Here is a 19,138-nt window from a genome sequence, read left to right as displayed (position 1 = left end):
CCTACTCATGCAACACGCTTCTTGTCCTTGTGCGTGAGAACCCCACTCATAATCATTTAGAACTGTTTATAATTCACGCTGCTGACGGTACCATAGGTTTTTGAAGTTCGTCTTCCCGATGATGCCGATCGTCTCACGGTCTCAATTAAGCAAGCAATTATCGGACCAGGCCGTTCCTGTTGTCCTTCTGGCAGCGATATGCGCCTCTGCTTTGTCGTACGTGGCTCATGACTCCGCTCTGCTTGTATCGGGCCTGTATGACCACATAGTTGAGGAAAAGCTTTGGGACATGGTCTACAGATTGATTCAGATTGAGCTTCGGGCCCCAAGACTTGTGGCTCTTCAAGCCTCTTTACTATACCTCCAGCGTGTACCAGATCACGATCAGTGGAATATAGCGGAGACCCCCTCAAAGGCATCTTTTCGTGGAAGTACTGTAGCCCTAGCAATGTCTTTGGGCCTACATCTAGAGTGCCGTCCCTGGGGTATACCCTCCTGGGAAAAGCGACTGAGAAGAAGGCTGTGGTGGGCTGTTTACCTTGAAGACAAGTGGACCAGCCTTCTGCTAGGCCGGCCGCCAATGATCCGACAAGATGAGTGGGACGTCTTGGAGTTAGATGAAGCCGACTTCGAAATGGATGCTGGCACCATCACTGATTTCCTTGAAAGTCCCCCCAGCGGTGTTATCTTTCCGTACTTTATTAAGCTTGCCCTTCTTGCCGAGTGTATTCACCAAACTTTTTAGTATGTTATCCTTCTTTCCATTCCGTATATTCTTTTACTGACAGAGGTAGTACTTTGAAAGCCTCGCAGAAACTCTCAGAAGACTTTCGTGCCTCAATTGATGCGGCTCGTCCCATAAGGCAAAGGCTACAAGGCTGGTACTCTGGCCTGCCCAATGATCTGCGTCTCAAGCCACGCCTCGAGATTCGAGTGCTCCGTGGCCACCAAAGAGGTATAGCAGCGTTGCACCTTTCATATCTGTCTTTAGAGCTCTTCCTGTACCGTGCAATCCTTCGGCCACTGGCGCGGTCTCCACCGCCACCTCCCATAATGCCGGAGGAGACATTCTCCAGCCCGGCCAACATACCGTTGTTTCAGGGGCCCTCCACCTCCCCATGGTTCCTTGATGACTTGGCAATGGACGGCTTCGAGTTAGATCAACTGCCAACAGTGGACTTTGCAGAGTTTGGCGAGGCGGCGGAGGCGACTCTTAATGCAGCAGAAAAGTGTGCGGGTATTATTGTCAATTTTGTTGCTTCTCTTATAGCTCAAGATTTTGACATCATGTGGTACCCTTGTGAGTTTTTCCTTTCGTTAATGTTGCCTGTTGAAGAAAGCTGGGAACTTACACGTACATGACTCCTAGGGACACGGATTTGTTTTGCTGCAATCTCAAACTTCATAGGTCTCTTGTTAGTCCAAGCACCCACAACTTGGCATGCAGCGCGGTCCAAGGAACTTCTCGAAAAATGGACATTGCACCTACGATGCCAGCACAAGAATCATAAAGGTCTTACGACGCTAGGACTTGTGCGGCTACATAGCTTACAGCCGGAAGAACTGAATCGTGTATTCGCGCCTTCCTCTGCTGCAGCAGAGGCATTACTTGGGATTGCCTCAGATGTCAGCCAAGGGCTTTAAAATGAAGATACATCGTGCCACAACTTGTGCAACAATAAATTGGGCTATATTTCCCCCTGCTACCCTATCATACATGGCCATCCTCACAACACTTACTGCAAGTAAGTGTCATTGCATAAGAAAAGGTTGTTATAGAATTGGCAACAATTGTTCGCGCAGGCAGGCAAGCCATAATAAGTCAACATCCTTTTGATCAATACATGCTCCGCAAGATAACTCTCAGCTCACTGTTTGGTAAACAGCTTTCCCCAATCCTTCAAAGGCTTCATATCTACCTGACAAACGCGCAACATTTCCCATATTACTGTTATGACTGTGTCAAATACAGGAATATTGTGTTCATCTTCCCAATGAGATACCCGTTGTGCAGCCTTGAGATTTGTGCAGAATGTTGTGATGGCGTTTGGTTTCTTCATTGCCACCTCTCTCACCATATCGTCCAGGGTGGATTCCTCAATAAGGCCAAACGATGAGTTTTTGGACAAACGCAGGTGAGCCTCCTTCTGACAGTCTATGCCAATTGTGGCATATGTTTGGACAATAGCCTCTTGGACGTCATCCGTGTACGGTGTAACCAGGCCGAGCTCCTTTACACCGAACTTTTGCAAAGCGCTGTTCAGAGCCAGCACGGATGTCGTTGTTGGTACTCCTGTGGCGGCGGTGATATCAGCGCAAAGCTTCTCGTCGGCTTCGAACCCCAGCCATCCCGAGGACGTTCCGCTCCAGCCAATCATATCCACCTCGGCGTCAGCCAGGAGCTGAGCAGCCGCCACTATATTGTCATTCTGAAATTGACTTAGGCCATCTGTGTCCAGACTGATTTTGAGGACACGGAAGCGTGAAAAGTGAACTGTAACGTTCGGCAGAGATGAGATGATGGCTTGCGTCAATGGCTCCAGGCTGGTGTTGGAGGAAGGAGTGATGATCCCTAGCCGGACATTTCGAGCCATGGCTGACAGATTTAAAAAAGAAAATTGGTAGTGCAACTACTAAAAAAGCAGGAAAGTATTGTGTGCCAGGACTCGAATTTTAAACAAAGGCGGGAAAGATACAAAATTGTATTCCCGTCGACTGGTCAATGCAAGTGTTAAGTTGGGAGGGATAGATCTTCACTTCGAGTGGACTTCGGGCGAGTTGGCCGATCTTCCCCGCACCAAGATGACCGTGGCCTTATCAGAACGCCCGACGAAGGAGTCAGGGGCCTCTCGCGCCTATCGCCCGAAACCAACCTGCCTATCTTTAGAGACAAGTCGAGTGGGTACTGATAAGGCATCTGCAAGTGCACAACTTCTCCAGAGCCTCTAGACGAAGTACCCTTAAGCCAAAGGCAGTAAACTTTTTGGTAGCAAAAGATATAGTTTCTAATTCCATGTCGAGAGATATATGGGAAACACGTTTGTGATTCCACATGAGAGGCCATAATATCTGCACATTCCATTACCTTTTGGACGGCACTTTAGCCATCTTTCCGCAACCAATCTATAACAAAAGCAAAGCTTTTGACGTAGCTTGACTGTCGCGTTCTTCTCGTTTTGATCATTTTGTTATAATTTACAATGGTTACTGGTCACAGGCTTGCACGAGCAAGGCGGGCCATCTCCAGCCCGCTACGGCTAAGAGAGACACTCCAAATGAACAATACTCAAACAGAATCGACAGAGGGCAAGTTTGGTCGTTGGTCAAACGTCGATTTGGATCCTACACCGCTGGAACAGCGAACCTGGAACTCATGGTCCTTCTTTGCCTTCCAATTTAGCATTGCATTTTCACCCACGACGTATAATGTCGGAGCCAGCTTATACGCCATTGGTCTCAACTGGTGGATCATCTTGATTGCATCTGGTAAGTGCAGTCTATTGCAATACATGGAGGGATATGTTTCATTAATAAAGGAAATAACAAAAATCCATTGCTTTACCCAAGCTAACCCTTTGCAGTTATTGTGTCGGTGATAGTTGCTGTTCTCCTTTACCTGAACTCTCGAGGGGCCACTTGGTCAGTAATTTTCACACTTTAAAATCGAGTACGTAAATTGCCTGCTGATTCACTCCCAAGGTATCATGTCGGGTTTCCAACCATTGTTAGGTCGTCGGCCGGCATTTACGGATCACTTGCATACATTACCATACGAGGTGTAGGTTCTCTATCACGGGACCTCGAGATGCGTCACTGACATTCTCCAAAAAGATCGTAGCCGTTCTCTACACGTCGATTCAAACCTTATACGCGAGTCAATTCATGGCTGTCATGCTGCGTTGTGTTTTCGGTCATCGATGGACAGACATACCAAATCGTAGGTCAACACAAATCCAGGTCCAAGGTACAGCTTTGCTCACAAAGACTTGAACAGGTCTCCCGGAGAGTGCCGGCATTACATCCTCTAACCTCCTTGCTTTCGGCATCCTATGGATCCTCCAACTTCCCTTCGCATTCATCCATCCTAGCAAGATCAACATTGTCTTTCGGGTTAAGTCGGTGCTCGCCCCTATAGGGTTGATTGCAACTATGATCTGGGCTTTGGTGATTATTACAATTCTGCCATGACTTAGATACAGGTTCTCACAATAACCTAGGTCTCAAGTCACGGAGCTGACTTTCAAGGACTGAGTACTGCCGCAGAAGTCACTGGAGCAGCCTTGGGATGGTCTTTCATGAAGGCTATCAACACAATCGTATCAAATGTCATACCGCCCCTTGTGAACATTGCCGACCTCTCTCGATACGGCAGTACACCAAGCCAAGTTATACCCATGCCTGTAGGCTTGATCATAAGCAAGCCATTAGTTACATTTCTCGGCATGATTATCACAGCAGCAGGATACAAACAATTTGGCGAGGTAAATGTCACCCTTTGAGCTTGACGCCATAAAATATTATTACTGACCTCGCTATAGGCGTACTGGAACCTTTGGGACTTCTACTCTAGTGTTTTGGATGCATACTGGAGTCCCGGTGCAAGGACCCTCGTATTTCTAGCCGCTGGTATTCAGGTGAGCATCACAATTCCCGGCCTCAAACTCTCGACCAAATACACCGAAAGCATCCAACTTACTCTTCTATAATCAATAGGCATTTGCTACTTTTGCAACCAACCTTAGCAGCAATTCTATCCCTGTAGGGAGCGATCTTGCCGGCATGTTTCCTAAATACTTTACCATCGTCCGAGGCCAAATTCTTTGCTTCATATTAGTCTGGATATGCGGTATGCGCGACATCCTAAGTCCCAAGAACTTTCAAATGTGTAGAATTATGCTGACTGGTTTTACGTGTGCTTTTACAGTTCCTTGGAAACTCACCTATTCCGCCGCCTCATTCCTCACGTTCCTCGGCTCATATTTGTGCTTTATATGCCCTATAGTGGCATGTATGATGTAAGTAGATGGCTATGTCCTGTTCTGTTGAAAGGGAATACCGGAAAGTAACAGGTTACGTGTCCATCAGTGTCGACTACTGGTTGATCCGCAAAGGGAACATCCATGTGCCCTCTCTGTACTCCACCAGCACCGATTCTCCCTACTTTTACTTCAAGGGCTTCAATTTGCGCGCCTTCGGGTCCTGGGCCGCTGCTGTCGTACTTGTCGTTCCTGGAGTATCCAGCAACCTGAATCCAGGCTCCATCGGAATTGCAGCTGTACGCATTTATAACATGGGGTTCTTGCTGTCTACAATAACTGCAGGTGTATTGTATTATATCAGCTGCATGATTTGGCCCGTTAAGATATATCCTTCGCACTGCGACAATACTCCAAAGTCTTGGGAGTTCATGCGGCATACTGAAGGCTTCCTTCCGGAGGATGAACATTTTCCTGCGCACCTTATAGACGTATCTGTCATTGAAGGAAAGGAAATGGGTCTTGATCAGCGCCAAGACGGGGCAAAATGAATTGAGGACAAGGAGAAGATATAACTGTTGATTACCTGGCCAGGAAGTGGGCAGTCGGCCAGCAACAGCCAGCAGCTATATACACACCACTGCTGCTGCTGCTGCCAACCTTTCTACTTTCTCCCTTACAGAAAAAACCAGATTACAGCTTTTGAATTTATTACGTTGATTTACTACCTGTACAGGTATCCTGTGATGCCAATAATAACGTACAAATTGCGTTATATGGGGGTGTAACACCACTTTATATAGTTAGTACAACAGTGGCTGTTGGTGGCAAGCTGTGCCAACAGACCAGATATTCTGCCAGTGCAGCCGAACATGTATCCGCTGCTGACAACACTACCAATTAAATATTTGTTGTTTTAGCACATTTTTGTTTTACTCCCTCGGCTTCACCTGCTGTAATATACCATGGAGGGTTGACACTTTTCCCCGAAGATATCACTGCTCACACATCCACTTCTCTGTCAACTGAATGATCAGCCCCAGAAGAAATACAATCAAATATTCTAATCTGGAATCCGATTTATAAGCCTCGCTTTCACACACAATACTGGTGAATCAAGCCACCATTTAAAGTTTAACCCCCCCCTCCTATCAGCCTACACCCTGATGATATTTCAAACACCGGTCTAACAGCAGCTTTTACCCGCTTCATGACGACTTGTACCATTTAATTTACCTCCCACAGACTTCAGAGCACAGAAACAGGATGCTGCTATGGGCACATCTGCAGAAGCCACGGCAATGTCCCGCGCGACCTTGACAATTTTGGCCTCGTCTTCCTTGCCCAGCCTAGTGAGACAATCGTAAAACCCGTAAAGCCCAAATGTGTTGTTGATTCTGGCGCGTCGTCGTGGAAGAGTGCCGGGGTTAAACCCCAGATCCTCACGATATACCGTTTCAGCCTCCTCGATATGGCCCTGTTCGACTAAAAGGGCACCCAGAGCGTGGCGGGAGGGCTGGAACCACGGAGGTGGGTCACAGTAGGGCAACGCATCTTCACGACGGACCGCCTCTCGCAGGTGCTCGAAAGCTGCCTCGTAGTTGCCTTTTCGATACTCAAGTTCTCCCGCCAGCATGGACGAACCGACCTTAAGGACGTCTCGGTCACGGCTGGGAAGACTGCTAAGGCGGGAAAAGGGAACTGCCTCACGAGCTTCTTCGAACTTGGCTTGTGCGACTTCGGCTTCCTCGATACGACCTAGAACCGCCAGCGCTATTCCCTTGGCATAGCGAAGCATTGCTGTGGTGGAAACATATAGCTTCTGGTCTTGTGGAATCTCCAGCGCCAAAATGTCATCCCAGCGCCCGAACCTTACAAGGGCATGAGCAATTGTGCCTCCGTACGCCTCTATCCAATCAGCAAGGGGCGGACTAGTGATGCTGAGCAGCTCGGGGGTGACAACTTGACGCAGACGCTTGGCCGCGCCGATAGCCACGTCTGACCGTCCGGCCATTATGCCGCCGTAAACCTTGGTGTAAATGTTATGAGCGCGGTACATTGTGTAAAGAATTGAGCCTTTTTCCTTCGAGAAGTATATATCATCTGCAGCCGCCGCATTGTCGTTGGACTCGATGAGGCGATTCCAGTCGCCACAGGCCGCGTCTATGTGTGTTGCCATGTGTGACATGTGAGATCCGTCGGGGACGATAAGTCGTAAACGGTTCGCAGATGGGAGAGCGACCTCGGGGTATGGTGACATCTCCATCAGGTGGATGTATAGATGAGGAAGAGCTGGGTGAGCCCTGCCGGCCTTGGTTTCCAGCGCTCGTTCAATGACTCTCCTAGCTTCGGCAGTGCCGAATCCGACGGGCTCGCCGGTGTTCAGATCCCACAAAGCACGAGGATTAACAGAGATCAGAGCTTCAACGAAGACCCCAACGACATCCATGTCGTCAGTGTATGCTTCATACACTGGTCTCATCGCGTTTGCATAATTGACATCGTACTCCGTCATGGCTTGGATATCGTCCGGAATGTCGTCGTTGGCTGGAAAGCGGGACTTAAGCGCCTCGATCAATGCACGTTCCACAGGGCTCGCGTGGTCCTGGAGGTCCGTCGCGCGTTGCAGGGCTTCATTGCAACGCTTGACGCTGGAAATAAGATCAGCTCGGTCGAATCGCACCCAAGCTTTATTGTAGTTGGGGCCGACGGCGTAGGCAAAGCCCCAATAAGCCAGCGCGCAGTCAGGATCGAACGTTGTAGCCTTTTGGAAACATCGTGCCGCCTCCTCGTGATTGTAACAGTTAGCCCAAATCAGGCCTCGGTCGAACCAGAGCTGGCCTTCTGGCGAACTTGTCGTGATCTTGCGGGTGTGTATTCCGAGGTTGTAAGGGTAATTGTCTGCCATGATGGGCCAGGTAGAGGGCAAAAAATGCTGACGGCTCGTGGCAATGAAAAATCTAGTTTCCTAGAAGCCGATAACAACTCTTCACTTTACCAATAAAAGTAATGAAGTTATTCCTACTAACATCAGGCTCGAGACGGTAATTCTAGATTGCGTGATTGAGACGACGTATAACCCAGATGGGTATCTCCACTATATCGGCGAAGTTGAGCCCACCAAATCGGCGACGCTAAACTAGGTAGGTAAAGTCGGGTCTCCTCTGCCTCCGATACCACTGGAGAGCAGCCCAATGACCACGAAAACTTTGACGTTCAAGTTGAAACAGTATTACTTGGATGGATTTCATTACTCGGTGCGCCATTCCATACTAGTGAATCATCATTTCCTAGTGTGTGACTTTCATGGAGTTGCCGTCAAAATAGTCCCCTTGGCTGCCTTCCCGGCGCCGATTAGGAGAGTAACCTTGACGCGCCCAACCACATACCTTATTTAAATCACACTCTCCGGCATTTCCACATATTCAGCTATTCAGTATCCAGACTTTCTTGTCATTTCTTACCGTTTTACTCGGTTTCGTCTCTGCCATCACTGCATCAACCAGCCAACAAAGATGGCGCGAGTCCAGGATTCCCTCGATGCGGCCAAAGCAGAACTATCATGGAAGGTTCTTGCGGTAGCCTTCTTCGGCTCCATGGCCTCCAGTGGTTTTGGATTCGACCAAGGGTGGTGGGGCGGTGCCATCTCCTTTCCCTCATTCGCAAGCGTATTCGGAACTTACGATGCTGCCACGGAAAGTTGGGCCCTGACGCCTACTCAGCAATCGATCGGAACTGGCGTCGGCATTCTCGCTGTGGTTCTTGGCCTCTTCATCGGTCCGATTCTCAATGAGAATTTCGGCCGTTGGTGGACCTTCTTCGCGCAGGCTATTACTGTGCTTGTGGGTGTGATCATTGAAGCGACATCTTTCGGCAGCTACGCACAGCTCATTGTTGGTCGCGTCGTTGTATACGTGGGAGGGGGCATTGCAACAAATGTTGTGCCGGTTTACCAGGCAGAGTGCGCACCCACCGCTCTCCGCGGTCTCATGGCAACGACTTACAACGGCGCCCTCATGCTCGGCGCGCTGGCGTCTAGTCTGATTCTCTATCTCTGCCGAAACGTCAATTCAGGGTGGTCATGGAGAGGCGTAGTAGTGGCCCAAGTGGTGTGTCCTATTATCTGCCTGTTGGGTCTACTCTTTCTACCCGAGTCTCCTCGCTGGCTCGTTGAAAAGGGTCGTATTGAGGATGCTACCAACGCTCTGCGACGGCTACGCAAGAACCCCGACGATGCCCCCAGAGAAATTGAGTTGCTCCGCGGTGTGATTGAGAATGAACGTGTTCTCAACGCCAAATCATACACCGAATGCTTCAGAGGCACCAACCTGCGCCGCACTATCATCATTATCGGCGCCCAAGTCTTGCAGCAGGCACTTGGCATTCCTTTCATCGCCAACTATCTCGGTGTTTTCCTACTCCAAATCGGCTTCACAGATACTCTTCTCATTGTGATGCTCACCTATATCATTGGAGTCGTTGCTAGTATCTTCACCATGTTTACTATTGACATCACTGGTCGACGCAAGATGCTCTTATACCCGGCCATCATTCTGGCTGTCCTTATGTTCATAGTTGCCGGATTGACCCGCAACGGAGGTGTCGGTCTGACCACTGGCGGTCAAAAAGCCGCCGTTGCTCTTCTTCTCATCTGGTTCGCCGTCTTCCAGGTCACTTGGGGTCCTGGCTCCTGGGTCATCACCGCCGAGATCCCCGGCAGTGCAGTCCGTGCTAAGAGTGTCGCCATCTCAGCCTTCTCCTCATATGCCGTTAGCTGCGTCATCACATTCGTCAACCCATTTGTCATGGAAAACATCAAAGGCCAGGTGGGCTTCATCTATGGCTCATTTTCTTTGGTTGCGGCCGTATTTGTCTTCCTCTTCGTTCCCGAGGTCAAACAACGCTCATTGGCAGAGATCGACCAGCTCTTCGAGAAGAATGTCCCTACGAGGAAATTCCCCGCGTATATTACTCAGATCAAAGACGGCGAGGCCGTCGTATCCATAGTGGCTGACGGCAAAACTGCCGTTTCTGCTGATGTTGTTTGAAGTAGATACTCACGACTATTGTTATGAAATGGGTTGCCTCGTTCAACGGTAACCGGCATACATAGGCTCAATAAATCACTGTAAAGGTGGCAAACCAAACTGTGATCGAAACTTCGGTCTCTTATTTACTGGAGAGCTGGTATAGGGGGATGTGATGTTGGTTCTACGTGATTTCTCTTTGGCATGATCCTGAGAGACAGGTTTTAGTAATGTGAGGCTTGTGCAAGCGGCTCTTGGTCGGTGATAAAGAAAACTAGGGAGAACGACAATTGAAACATGTTAATCTATAGGTTTTTTATGCTTAGAAATACAGTCGGTAGATACCTCTCAGAATCCTCTTAGTACTCCAAATACATCATCTTTCCGTTATCATGGGCTTCCTACATATTCGAGAGAATTATTCCTATATTATCGGCATTTTGACCATTTTAAAGCTGTACATGGTGCCCGTTTCGATCGATACAGTAGTCCACTGACGCATCCGATTATTACGCGCTCAGATATAAGTTCCATCGACCCACAAAGTCGCCGAACTGCCCACCTCGTGCTTGCGGAGTTCGATTGCGCCACCGAAAGGATAATGACCTCCGTCGGATCGTTGTAAGATGACCTGTGACACACGCGTACTTTTTTAATTTTTTGTTACTCGGATTATAAGCTGTGTTGTCCATTTATTGTGACTTTTTCAAGGTCTTCCATTATTTCTTTCCAAATGTTCCTTTCTTTACAACCAAAATGAGCACAGTTATTCAACCGGTAGACGGTGCCTCCACCAGGCCGCCTTACAAGGATGCCAGTCTACCAGTCTCCGCCAGAGTAAAGGACCTCCTCAAACGTATGACTCTCCAAGAGAAGGCCGGATTGCTATTCCACGGTATGATCCGGCCCGGACCAAACGGAGAGCTATCGGAGGGGGCCCCCCAATACTCAGTACCTGGCACCAAAGAGCTGCTTTTACAGAAGGAACTCCGGCACTTCAATCTTCTAGGACCAGTCTTGAACGTGAGACAGACCGCAGAGTGGTACAACCGTGTTCAACGACTAGTGGTGGAGGAGACGAGGCTGGGTATTCCAATTACTCTGTCAACCGACCCGCGAAGCCATTTCACGGAAGCTGCCGGAACAAGTTCACGCGCGGGCTCATTGAGCCAATGGCCCGAAACGCTGGGCCTGGCTTCACTGAGGGACGAAAAGCTAGTTGAACGCTTTGCCGATATTGCTCGTCAGGAGTACCTCGCTCTAGGACTCAAGCTTGCATTGAGTCCCCAGGCGGACTTATCGACAGAATACCGCTGGGCAAGACTAAATACCACCTTTGGTGAGAGTGCCGAACTGTCCGGCAAACTTACGGAAGCATACATTCGTGGTTTTCAGGCGCCTCACCTATCCGGTGGTACTGGGAGGCTCAGTCACCAGAGCGTCAGCACCATGACGAAGCACTTCCCTGGTGCCGGCCCGGAGAAGGATGGAGAAGACTCACATTTTGAGTATGGGCAGGATCAGGTTTACCCTGGAGATAACCTAGAGTATCACTTGGGTCCCTTTCGAAACGCAATCAAGGCGGGTACACGACAGATGATGCCTTACTACAGCAAGCCAGTTGGTCTCAAGGATCCAAGATTGTCTGAGGAAGTTGGCTTCGGCTTTCACAAGGGTATCGTCACGGATCTTCTCAAGGGCGAGCTGGGCTTCGAAGGTATTGTTTGCTCAAATTGGGGCTTGGTCAGCGACGCTGAGATCTGCGGTGAGCTCCTTCCGGCCCGAGCGTGGGGTGTGCAGTCTCTTAGTCCTCTAGAGAGGGTGGCCAAGATTTTGAACGCTGGATGTGATCAGCTTGGTGGTGAGTGGCTGCCAGAGCTGGTAGTCGAAGCGGTGGAGAAGAATCTCGTTTCTGGTGACAAAATCAACGAGTCTGCTGGGAAGCTTCTGGCAGAAAAGTTTGAGCTGGGCTTGTTCGATAATCCATACGTGGACCCGGAGCAGGCGGTGCGCATTGTTGGACATCCTGACTTTGTCAATGAGGGTGAAGCGGCTCAGAGGGCTAGCATCACTTTGTTGGTTAACAATAATAGACTTCTGCCTCTCAACATCGACGATGTCCGGGGCAAGAAGATCTATGTGGAAGGAATCGATCCCGAGTTACTCAAGACCCGTTTCGGCTTCCTCATAACCACAGAGCTGTTTGATGCAGATCTCGCAATTCTGCGTCTTGCTACGCCATGGGAGCCTCGCACCAAGGGTTTTGAGGCGCAGTACCATGCTGGAAGCCTCGAATTCTCCTCCGAGGAAAAGCAGCGCCAAGCGACCATATTTTCCACCGTACCAGTTACCATTGTGGACCTCTACCTAGATCGTCCTGCAGCGGTACCTGAGTTGTTTGAACAAGCGACCGCGGTCGTCGCCACCTATGGCAGCAACCCGAACGCACTGTTGGATGTTCTTTTCGCAGTTGACGGCTCTGCGCCAAATGGGAAGCTTCCTTTTGATCTGCCATCTTCTAATTCTGCGGTACAGAACAGCAGAGAAGATGTTCCGTTCGATACGAAAGACCCTGTGTTTAGGTATGGTCATGGACTAGCGTACAAACTATTGGATTCTAGCGAGTAAATAGATGAGTTTAACTTGAGCTCCCCTATGAGCGAAAGAAGTACCTTAAGCCATAGGTTATGCATTGATGAAACAGACGGCAACCAGTCTTAAAGTCATATATGGCGTAATGCTTCCATAACAGACTGATAAAGTTGGTTCATGAGGGGATCATCAATTTTAATACCTTACAACTGTTTCAGTAGATATTCTCATGTTCTCTTTCCACAAGATGTATACTTGTGTGGCTCTTTCTTCTTAGATATATGTCTTACATATGCATATGCTATTTATATGAACAATAGCCCATTTGTCTCGTATGCGTTGTCCCTAATACCAAATATCTCTCGTGCTGCTCTCTTTATATGAACAGAGGAGTGAGTCGCCAACTGCCAAATACTGCCGAGTTTTTTCAAAACGCTCACATTGAGCGACAAGAAGTGTCGATGCTTCTCAGCGGACGTATTCTCTAGTGATGCACAGACGCCAATATGGACGACGGAGCTTAACACCAGGAAACAGGTGAAAAAAGGTGTGTGCTCAATAGGCGACAAGGGAAGACGTGCGAGTTCGGAAACGTCATCGGCAGCTTTGATGACTTTCGCGGCAGAAAACCTCCCTTGTGAGAAGCTGGAGTAGGTGTTGTGAGATCCGCATATCAGATTTCGAGTAAAGCTAACTGGCGGTAGAAGCCCAGCATGGGGCATGTTGAGGTAAATCCTCGAGCAATGCACCATAAGGTACGCTTGGAACATCATCTCATCGGTGCTACCGTTGGTAGTGATGAGATCTTGTTTTTTCGTTGGTAACGAGAGAGACCACGAAACTATGCGGGAGTCTAGTACGTCGTACATTTCTCTCGTCGAAGGATCCTTTTGCCGGACGAATGATGTAACATCTCTTAGTATGAAGGCGGCGTCTATTCGATATGCGTATGATGAAAAGTTTACGTCTTTGTTGGCAAAGAATCGTTGCTGAAGATCTTGTATAGAATGTGCAGAGAGGGCGCTCATATCATCTGTGTATTCCTCCTCGTCAATAGGTAGTAACATATGAGGATCAATTCTCCTTATAATGAGCGTTCCTCCAAGCTGCAGAGTGGCCAATAGTCCATCAATGATGAGGAGTTCCCACCACGTCCGGCGCGCGCTCTCCCGCAAAACGACATCTTCGGAACCTCCGTCGAATTGGAAGTCTCTATTTTCTAATCCAATTGCGGTCGCTACTTTGACAGCTTCTTTTAAATAGCTGTAGGCTAGCTGTGATTCCCCTTCGGAATGTCCCAGGATTGATAGCAATAGTAGGGTCTGGACCTTTTGCAAGGAGTCCTCAGTATTATCTACCAGGGAGCCGAAGATTCCCATATCGACTGAAGAATAGTCTGGCAAGTAATGAGAGGCGGCGAGCTCCATGGCCTTGAGTAATTGATATTCTGGTTTCATCCGGAGCAAGGTTTCCATTGGTGGTAGGAACGGATGGCTCCTGTGAAATCTCGAATAGTAAACGTGGGTCCATTCACACCACGCTGCCGTTGCCTCACTGCCTCCGGACAATGATTCAAGAGTCCCAGCATATTGAATCTCGTTTTCCAACCTCAAAGTTGTCGAAAGAGCTGAGATGACACCGTCAGGAAGAGCGTCCGTCGGCAGAGTGTTCAAATCAGGAACCATTGGCGTCGTGGGCGCTTCGTAGAAGTCACAAATCCTAAAAGGATCATCGAGAGATGCAGCTTCTATACTTCCAGAGTATTGATCCAAGAAGGCAGACCGAGTTCTTCTACCACGGCGAGAAGGTGTGTAGTGGCAGTGAAGCTGCGATTGAAAGCATCGCCTGCAGAAGGGAGTGCCACCATCGCACTTGATATGGCGCCCTCGGCAGTTGGTGCAAGTCTGAGAAGTAGTTTTGGATGAAGACGACATGGTGGACAGTACAGCGGGTTGTTATGACCGAAAGTAGGGATCTCACGTTGTGAGTATCTATATGCGATATCATAAATACCTAGTTGTGGGAAGGATGATGCTACTGAAATCGCGGATGACGTGCTTTTGGGGCATAATGAGCCAAGCGCAGCAGCAAGCAAAGACATAAATATTTTAGTCAAACAGGAGAAAAAAAACATAGAACAGCACATAATACATTTGATAAATGTTGCCATGCAACGGAAGGCAAATGCACCCAACATCTGGTTCGAAATCTCCCAATAATTACAAAGTAATGATACCAAAAACACATATTTCATTGATCTACAAGTTGCGCTAGACCCCCCGCATTTGAGAACGTCACTCTAGTAACCGTTATCTTTGTTATTCCAGCCCCACCGTTTCGCTCGGCTTGCTCGACGTCGACATCATATCGCGATGGATTCAGGTCGTCTGTAGCTGTCATTTGCGTTACGGCTACCAAGTCGAGCTCATGATATACAACCGCAATATTGAAAGCCTCCTCGCTATTCTTCAAGGGTTTCCAATCATCGCTGTGGAGTTCTCTGTTAGCGTAGTACTCGGCAGCCGATGGGGGCTTAGTCCCTTTCCCGTACGTGCTTCCTAAGAAACGCTTGAACATGGGCCGAAGCGTGGGGAGATTACCAGCAATGATGCCAATGTTTATCTCAACCGTTGTCCAGGTGGCGATGTTACGAGAGTCCCATAGATTGCCAACAAACTTGTCGTAATTGACAATATAAATGGACTTGACGCAAGCAGCTGCACAGGCAAAAACACCAAGCCCCAGAATGGCGACAAGGGAGATGCGAGCTCGGCGGTGGACCTTAAGACTCCAGAGCATTGGCACTGGGATCATTGCGAAGAGGAGATCGGAGAGGATGTTTAAGGTGACATTGGTGTAAAAGAGTGCTTGAAGGGCCTCGATCGGCCAACATATCGCGCTGACAGTTCTGTCCCACATGGAACGGATGTCGGAGCATTGGACAAGCAATTTCTGCTCTCAGTAAACAATCAGCGGGTACCTCAGTCCGTGGATTAGACAAAGACTTACAGTAAAGCAAACAACAATATAAAACGCCATAAAGGCCATAACGGATCTGATGACATGCTTGTATACTCTTTTGGATGCAATTCGAAGAAGTGAAGAGCCGACCGCGAGCTTGACAGTGCCTATACCAAGTACCTTAGGTAGAGTATTTGTGAGATGAAATTGAGCTTCACTCCCATTCAAAGATATGACAAGCTATGTCTTCTGCATGGCGCCCTGCTCCATAATGAACACCTGTAACTATGAAAATTTCGCCTGCTAAAGAGAGTCTCGTTACTAATGTCATGGAGACGTCCTGAAATTAAGCGTTCGTCTCTAAGTCAGGCTATGCATAACGAAATCAGTAACATGGACGAAAGGGAAGGGGTCAAGCAAACATCAACTCCAAAGCTGTGGATAACACAAGCTCGAACGTAGATGCCAGCAGATACAACTATAAGGACCGAAAGCGTCATTGGAAGCGTCACCACCAATATCTTCGGGCCATCATTCTCTTCTGACATTTGGACAAGGAGGATGTGAACTGAAGCTAAAGAAGGCAAAAAATCGAATTGAACCCGTGTTTACCAAAAAATTCGACGAGAAGCCGGGGAAATTCAAAGAAATGCAGCTGTGATACGACCTGGCTGTACCCTACATTTCAACTGGAGACATACAACCAATCTTACGTTGGCTGAGTCGAACCACCTTTCAGGGGCGAAGGTTAGGTCAGTTAACCGTATAAAACACCCAGGATTGGTGATGGTCCAGTATTTCTTTTTGTCTAAGTCTTCATCCTGGGAATTCTGCGAAATAACTTCCGGATATATGCACCGGTGTACCTTCCTAGCACTTTTGCTACCACTGGTCCAACGTTGTCGAAATGAGGCGCAAGATTGTTGTAGCAAGGTTGGAATTGGAAATTGTCTCTATCGATCGTTGTAGATAAATGCTGAGCAATCAACGAAAAACCAATGAGGTTGGGTCGAGTAATCGTTTTGACACGATTTCCTCTGGGACGATATCCCTACTTGAGTGTTGGTTTGTGTTGTTCGTTCAGTGTTTGTTTGTTGGCTCTGCTACAACCGAGGCTCCATAAAATTGGCACAACCGGGCCTCTTCGGATGCACACCCGAAAGGGGAAGAGGTGCCTTGCCCATCCGTTCACCGACTGGTCCTACTTGCCGTCCCATGTAACATCCAACAAGCATCTTTAAAGGTCCGGCGCCCCGATCCCTGTGAGCAAGGGCTGTTCAACCTTGTGATGACTGCGTTGTCAAAGATTTTTGCGCTGTTGGGTGGCGGCGCTTCATGCCTGCAATGGTACCTGCTGATTGCATGGTTTATGGTAAGAGAACCCCACCGCTGCATTTGAAAGAATAAACAATGTGGTCAATGACCCATTGATTCGGCGCCAGGTGCTTTCTTGGCCGCATTAGCTTGATCATCGTGTGCAATTCTGTGGGATCGCTTATATATTCATCAGGGGACATATTCATTTCGGTGTTTCTTTTCCCTCCTTCTCCAGCTTATCTCTTACCACCTCCTGCATCATCAGCTGGCCCCAGCACTTCTTGATTGTCAACATTAGTTGATTCTCTGTCAATTGCCGACATGCGGTCTTTGAGTCTGGGTGTACTTGCCCTACAGGCATCGCTGGCGCTTACCAGCCCTGTCTCCCGATCGGCCGAGATCGGTGTGGACTCGAGTAATGCCGAGAGTTTCCAGCGGCTTGCCGATCTCTCCCAATCTGCTTACGATGAAACCAAGTCGCAAGTCGAAAGTGGTGAGATCCAGAAACGAGGCAGCTCTTGTGCCTGGTACAATATCCGAGTCCGCAGGGAATGGTAGGCCATCACACCACCAGTCTCAGGTTTTTGCCTGCATGCCTGTTCACTGGCACGGCTAATCCTTTACGCAGGGGCACTCTGAGCACAAATGAGAAGCTCGATTACATCAAGGCAGTCAAATGTCTTCAGTCTAAGCCACCCCGTACACCCGCTTCGGAGGCACCTGGTGCGAAGACTAGGTTCGATGACTTTGTGGCAACTCACATCAACCAGACTTTGACCATCCACTACACTGTAATCCTACACTTCATTCTAGACTAATTTCAGAGACTTGGCTAACTTAGACAGGCAAACTTCTTGTCGTGGCACCGGTATTTCGTTTGGCAGTACGAAGAGGCTCTGCGCAACGAGTGCGGATTCAAGGGCACCCAGCCGGTGAGCACACTCCTGACCTCCTTTTTGTATTCTTATTTGACCAACTTTAATCTCAGTATTGGGACTGGCCGACGACAGCTATTACCGGCATGGAGAAGTCCCCTATCTTTGATGGAAGCGAAACTTCCATGTCCGGTAATGGTGAGTTTATTCCTGACCGAGAACCGATTCGTCTTACAGGCCAAAATGACCTCCCTCCCATCGAACTGCCCATCGGCACCGGCGGCGGGTGTGTTATTTCTGGACCCTTCAAGAACATGACTGTCAATCTGGGTCCCGTTGCTCTTGACTTGCCTGGGGGCGTCTCTGCATCTAATCCTGAAGGCCCACTGGCCTACAACCCTCGCTGCCTCAAACGCGACTTGACAACAGAGATCAACCGTGCCTACTCCAACATTACTGCCGTACTGTCTAATATCCTTCAACCTCAGAATGTGTACGATTTTCAAATGCAAATGCAAGGTGTCCCGGGTGGTGGCAGCATTGGTAGGTTTCTATCAAGTTCAAGAGAGTCAATGATTACATGTTGGATACTTACCGAATTTGGTGCCAGGAATTCATGGAGGCGGCCATTACGCTCTTGGAGGAGATCCAGGAAGAGGTAAGAAAACACCATGAATGATTCCGCTACATTAATGCATGTAGAAACTAAATGTTCTCTTTAATAGATGTTTTCACTTCACCAGGCGATCCAGCATTTTATTTTCACCACGCGATGATTGATAGAGTATGGTGGATGTGGCAAATGCTTTCCCCTCAGGAGCGTCAATATGGCGAGACTGCCCTTAGTGGAACCAGCACGTTTTTAAACGAGCCTCCTTCTGCAAACACGACCATGGAAGACTACTTGGAGTACGGTTGGGTTGGTGGGAATCCTCTCAAGATCGGAGACGCCATGAGCACCGTCGCGGGTCCGTTCTGCTACGTGTACCTCTGAGTAGAGACAATTGAGACGTTTCATACTACATGTATAAACTTAAGAGCCCGACATAGGCGTTTAATTTCACTCTAATACTACTAACACATAATTGGATTATCGGACTTGTCGTAATTTTGAGACGTACCAGAGCCCGCCAACTTTGGTTTGATATTGGCTTTGTGAAGCCCTGAGCCTACCCCAACTTCTTGTATGTATGGCTGCGGATTCTGTCTAATTACGAGCCCTCTTTTATTGCAATAAATTAGCGAATGATTAGATTTAAGAGGCCTTCTGGTCTGATTGAATAGCCGGTCATCTACAAACGGACCGCTGTGACTGACTGTTAAGGTATTGTGTTTTTGCGAATGAATAATAGAATGATGGACCCAAATCTGGGCGCCGTATGGCCCTCCT

General features: G+C 48.5%; 6 protein-coding genes across 6 annotated transcripts; 3 read left to right on the top strand and 3 right to left on the bottom strand.

Moving 5' to 3' along the window:
* Positions 1–1,945: 1,945 nt before the first annotated feature.
* Positions 1,946–2,594, bottom strand: EsH8_III_001520 (maleate cis-trans isomerase family protein; the record flags this gene model as incomplete). Its single annotated transcript, XM_083263245.1, has 2 exons — positions 1,946–1,948; positions 2,076–2,594. The coding sequence occupies 2 exons, from the start codon at positions 2,592–2,594 to the stop codon at positions 1,946–1,948; spliced, it is 522 nt and encodes a 173-aa protein (XP_083123732.1).
* Positions 2,595–6,162: 3,568 nt separating this feature from the next.
* Positions 6,163–7,884, bottom strand: EsH8_III_001519 (tetratricopeptide repeat protein; the record flags this gene model as incomplete). Its single annotated transcript, XM_083263244.1, has 1 exon — positions 6,163–7,884. The coding sequence occupies one exon, from the start codon at positions 7,882–7,884 to the stop codon at positions 6,163–6,165; it is 1,722 nt and encodes a 573-aa protein (XP_083123731.1).
* Positions 7,885–8,491: 607 nt separating this feature from the next.
* On the top strand, positions 8,492–10,024 carry EsH8_III_001518 (uncharacterized protein; the record flags this gene model as incomplete). The annotated part of the gene is made up of 1 exon (XM_083263243.1): positions 8,492–10,024. One exon carries the CDS (start codon positions 8,492–8,494, stop codon positions 10,022–10,024), a length of 1,533 nt encoding a protein of 510 aa, XP_083123730.1.
* A 735-nt stretch (positions 10,025–10,759) lies between these two features.
* On the top strand, positions 10,760–12,631 carry EsH8_III_001517 (glycoside hydrolase superfamily; the record flags this gene model as incomplete). The annotated part of the gene is made up of 1 exon (XM_083263242.1): positions 10,760–12,631. One exon carries the CDS (start codon positions 10,760–10,762, stop codon positions 12,629–12,631), a length of 1,872 nt encoding a protein of 623 aa, XP_083123729.1.
* Positions 12,632–14,845: 2,214 nt separating this feature from the next.
* EsH8_III_001516 (uncharacterized protein) lies at positions 14,846–15,643 on the bottom strand (the record flags this gene model as incomplete). The annotated part of the gene is made up of 2 exons (XM_083263241.1): positions 14,846–15,547; positions 15,605–15,643. The coding sequence occupies 2 exons, from the start codon at positions 15,641–15,643 to the stop codon at positions 14,846–14,848; spliced, it is 741 nt and encodes a 246-aa protein (XP_083123728.1).
* A 1,551-nt stretch (positions 15,644–17,194) lies between these two features.
* Positions 17,195–18,742, top strand: EsH8_III_001515 (tyrosinase family protein; the record flags this gene model as incomplete). The annotated part of the gene is made up of 6 exons (XM_083263240.1): positions 17,195–17,427; positions 17,502–17,664; positions 17,719–17,805; positions 17,862–18,291; positions 18,359–18,406; positions 18,474–18,742. 6 exons carry the CDS (start codon positions 17,195–17,197, stop codon positions 18,740–18,742), a joined length of 1,230 nt encoding a protein of 409 aa, XP_083123727.1.
* Between the last annotated feature and the right edge of the window lie 396 nt (positions 18,743–19,138).

This window comes from Colletotrichum jinshuiense, chromosome 3, assembly GCF_051148585.1.
Source record: "Colletotrichum jinshuiense chromosome 3, complete sequence".
NCBI lineage: Eukaryota > Fungi > Ascomycota > Sordariomycetes > Glomerellales > Glomerellaceae > Colletotrichum > Colletotrichum jinshuiense.
Note: the sequence above shows the minus strand (reverse complement) of the source record. Positions and strands in the feature narration are given on the sequence as shown.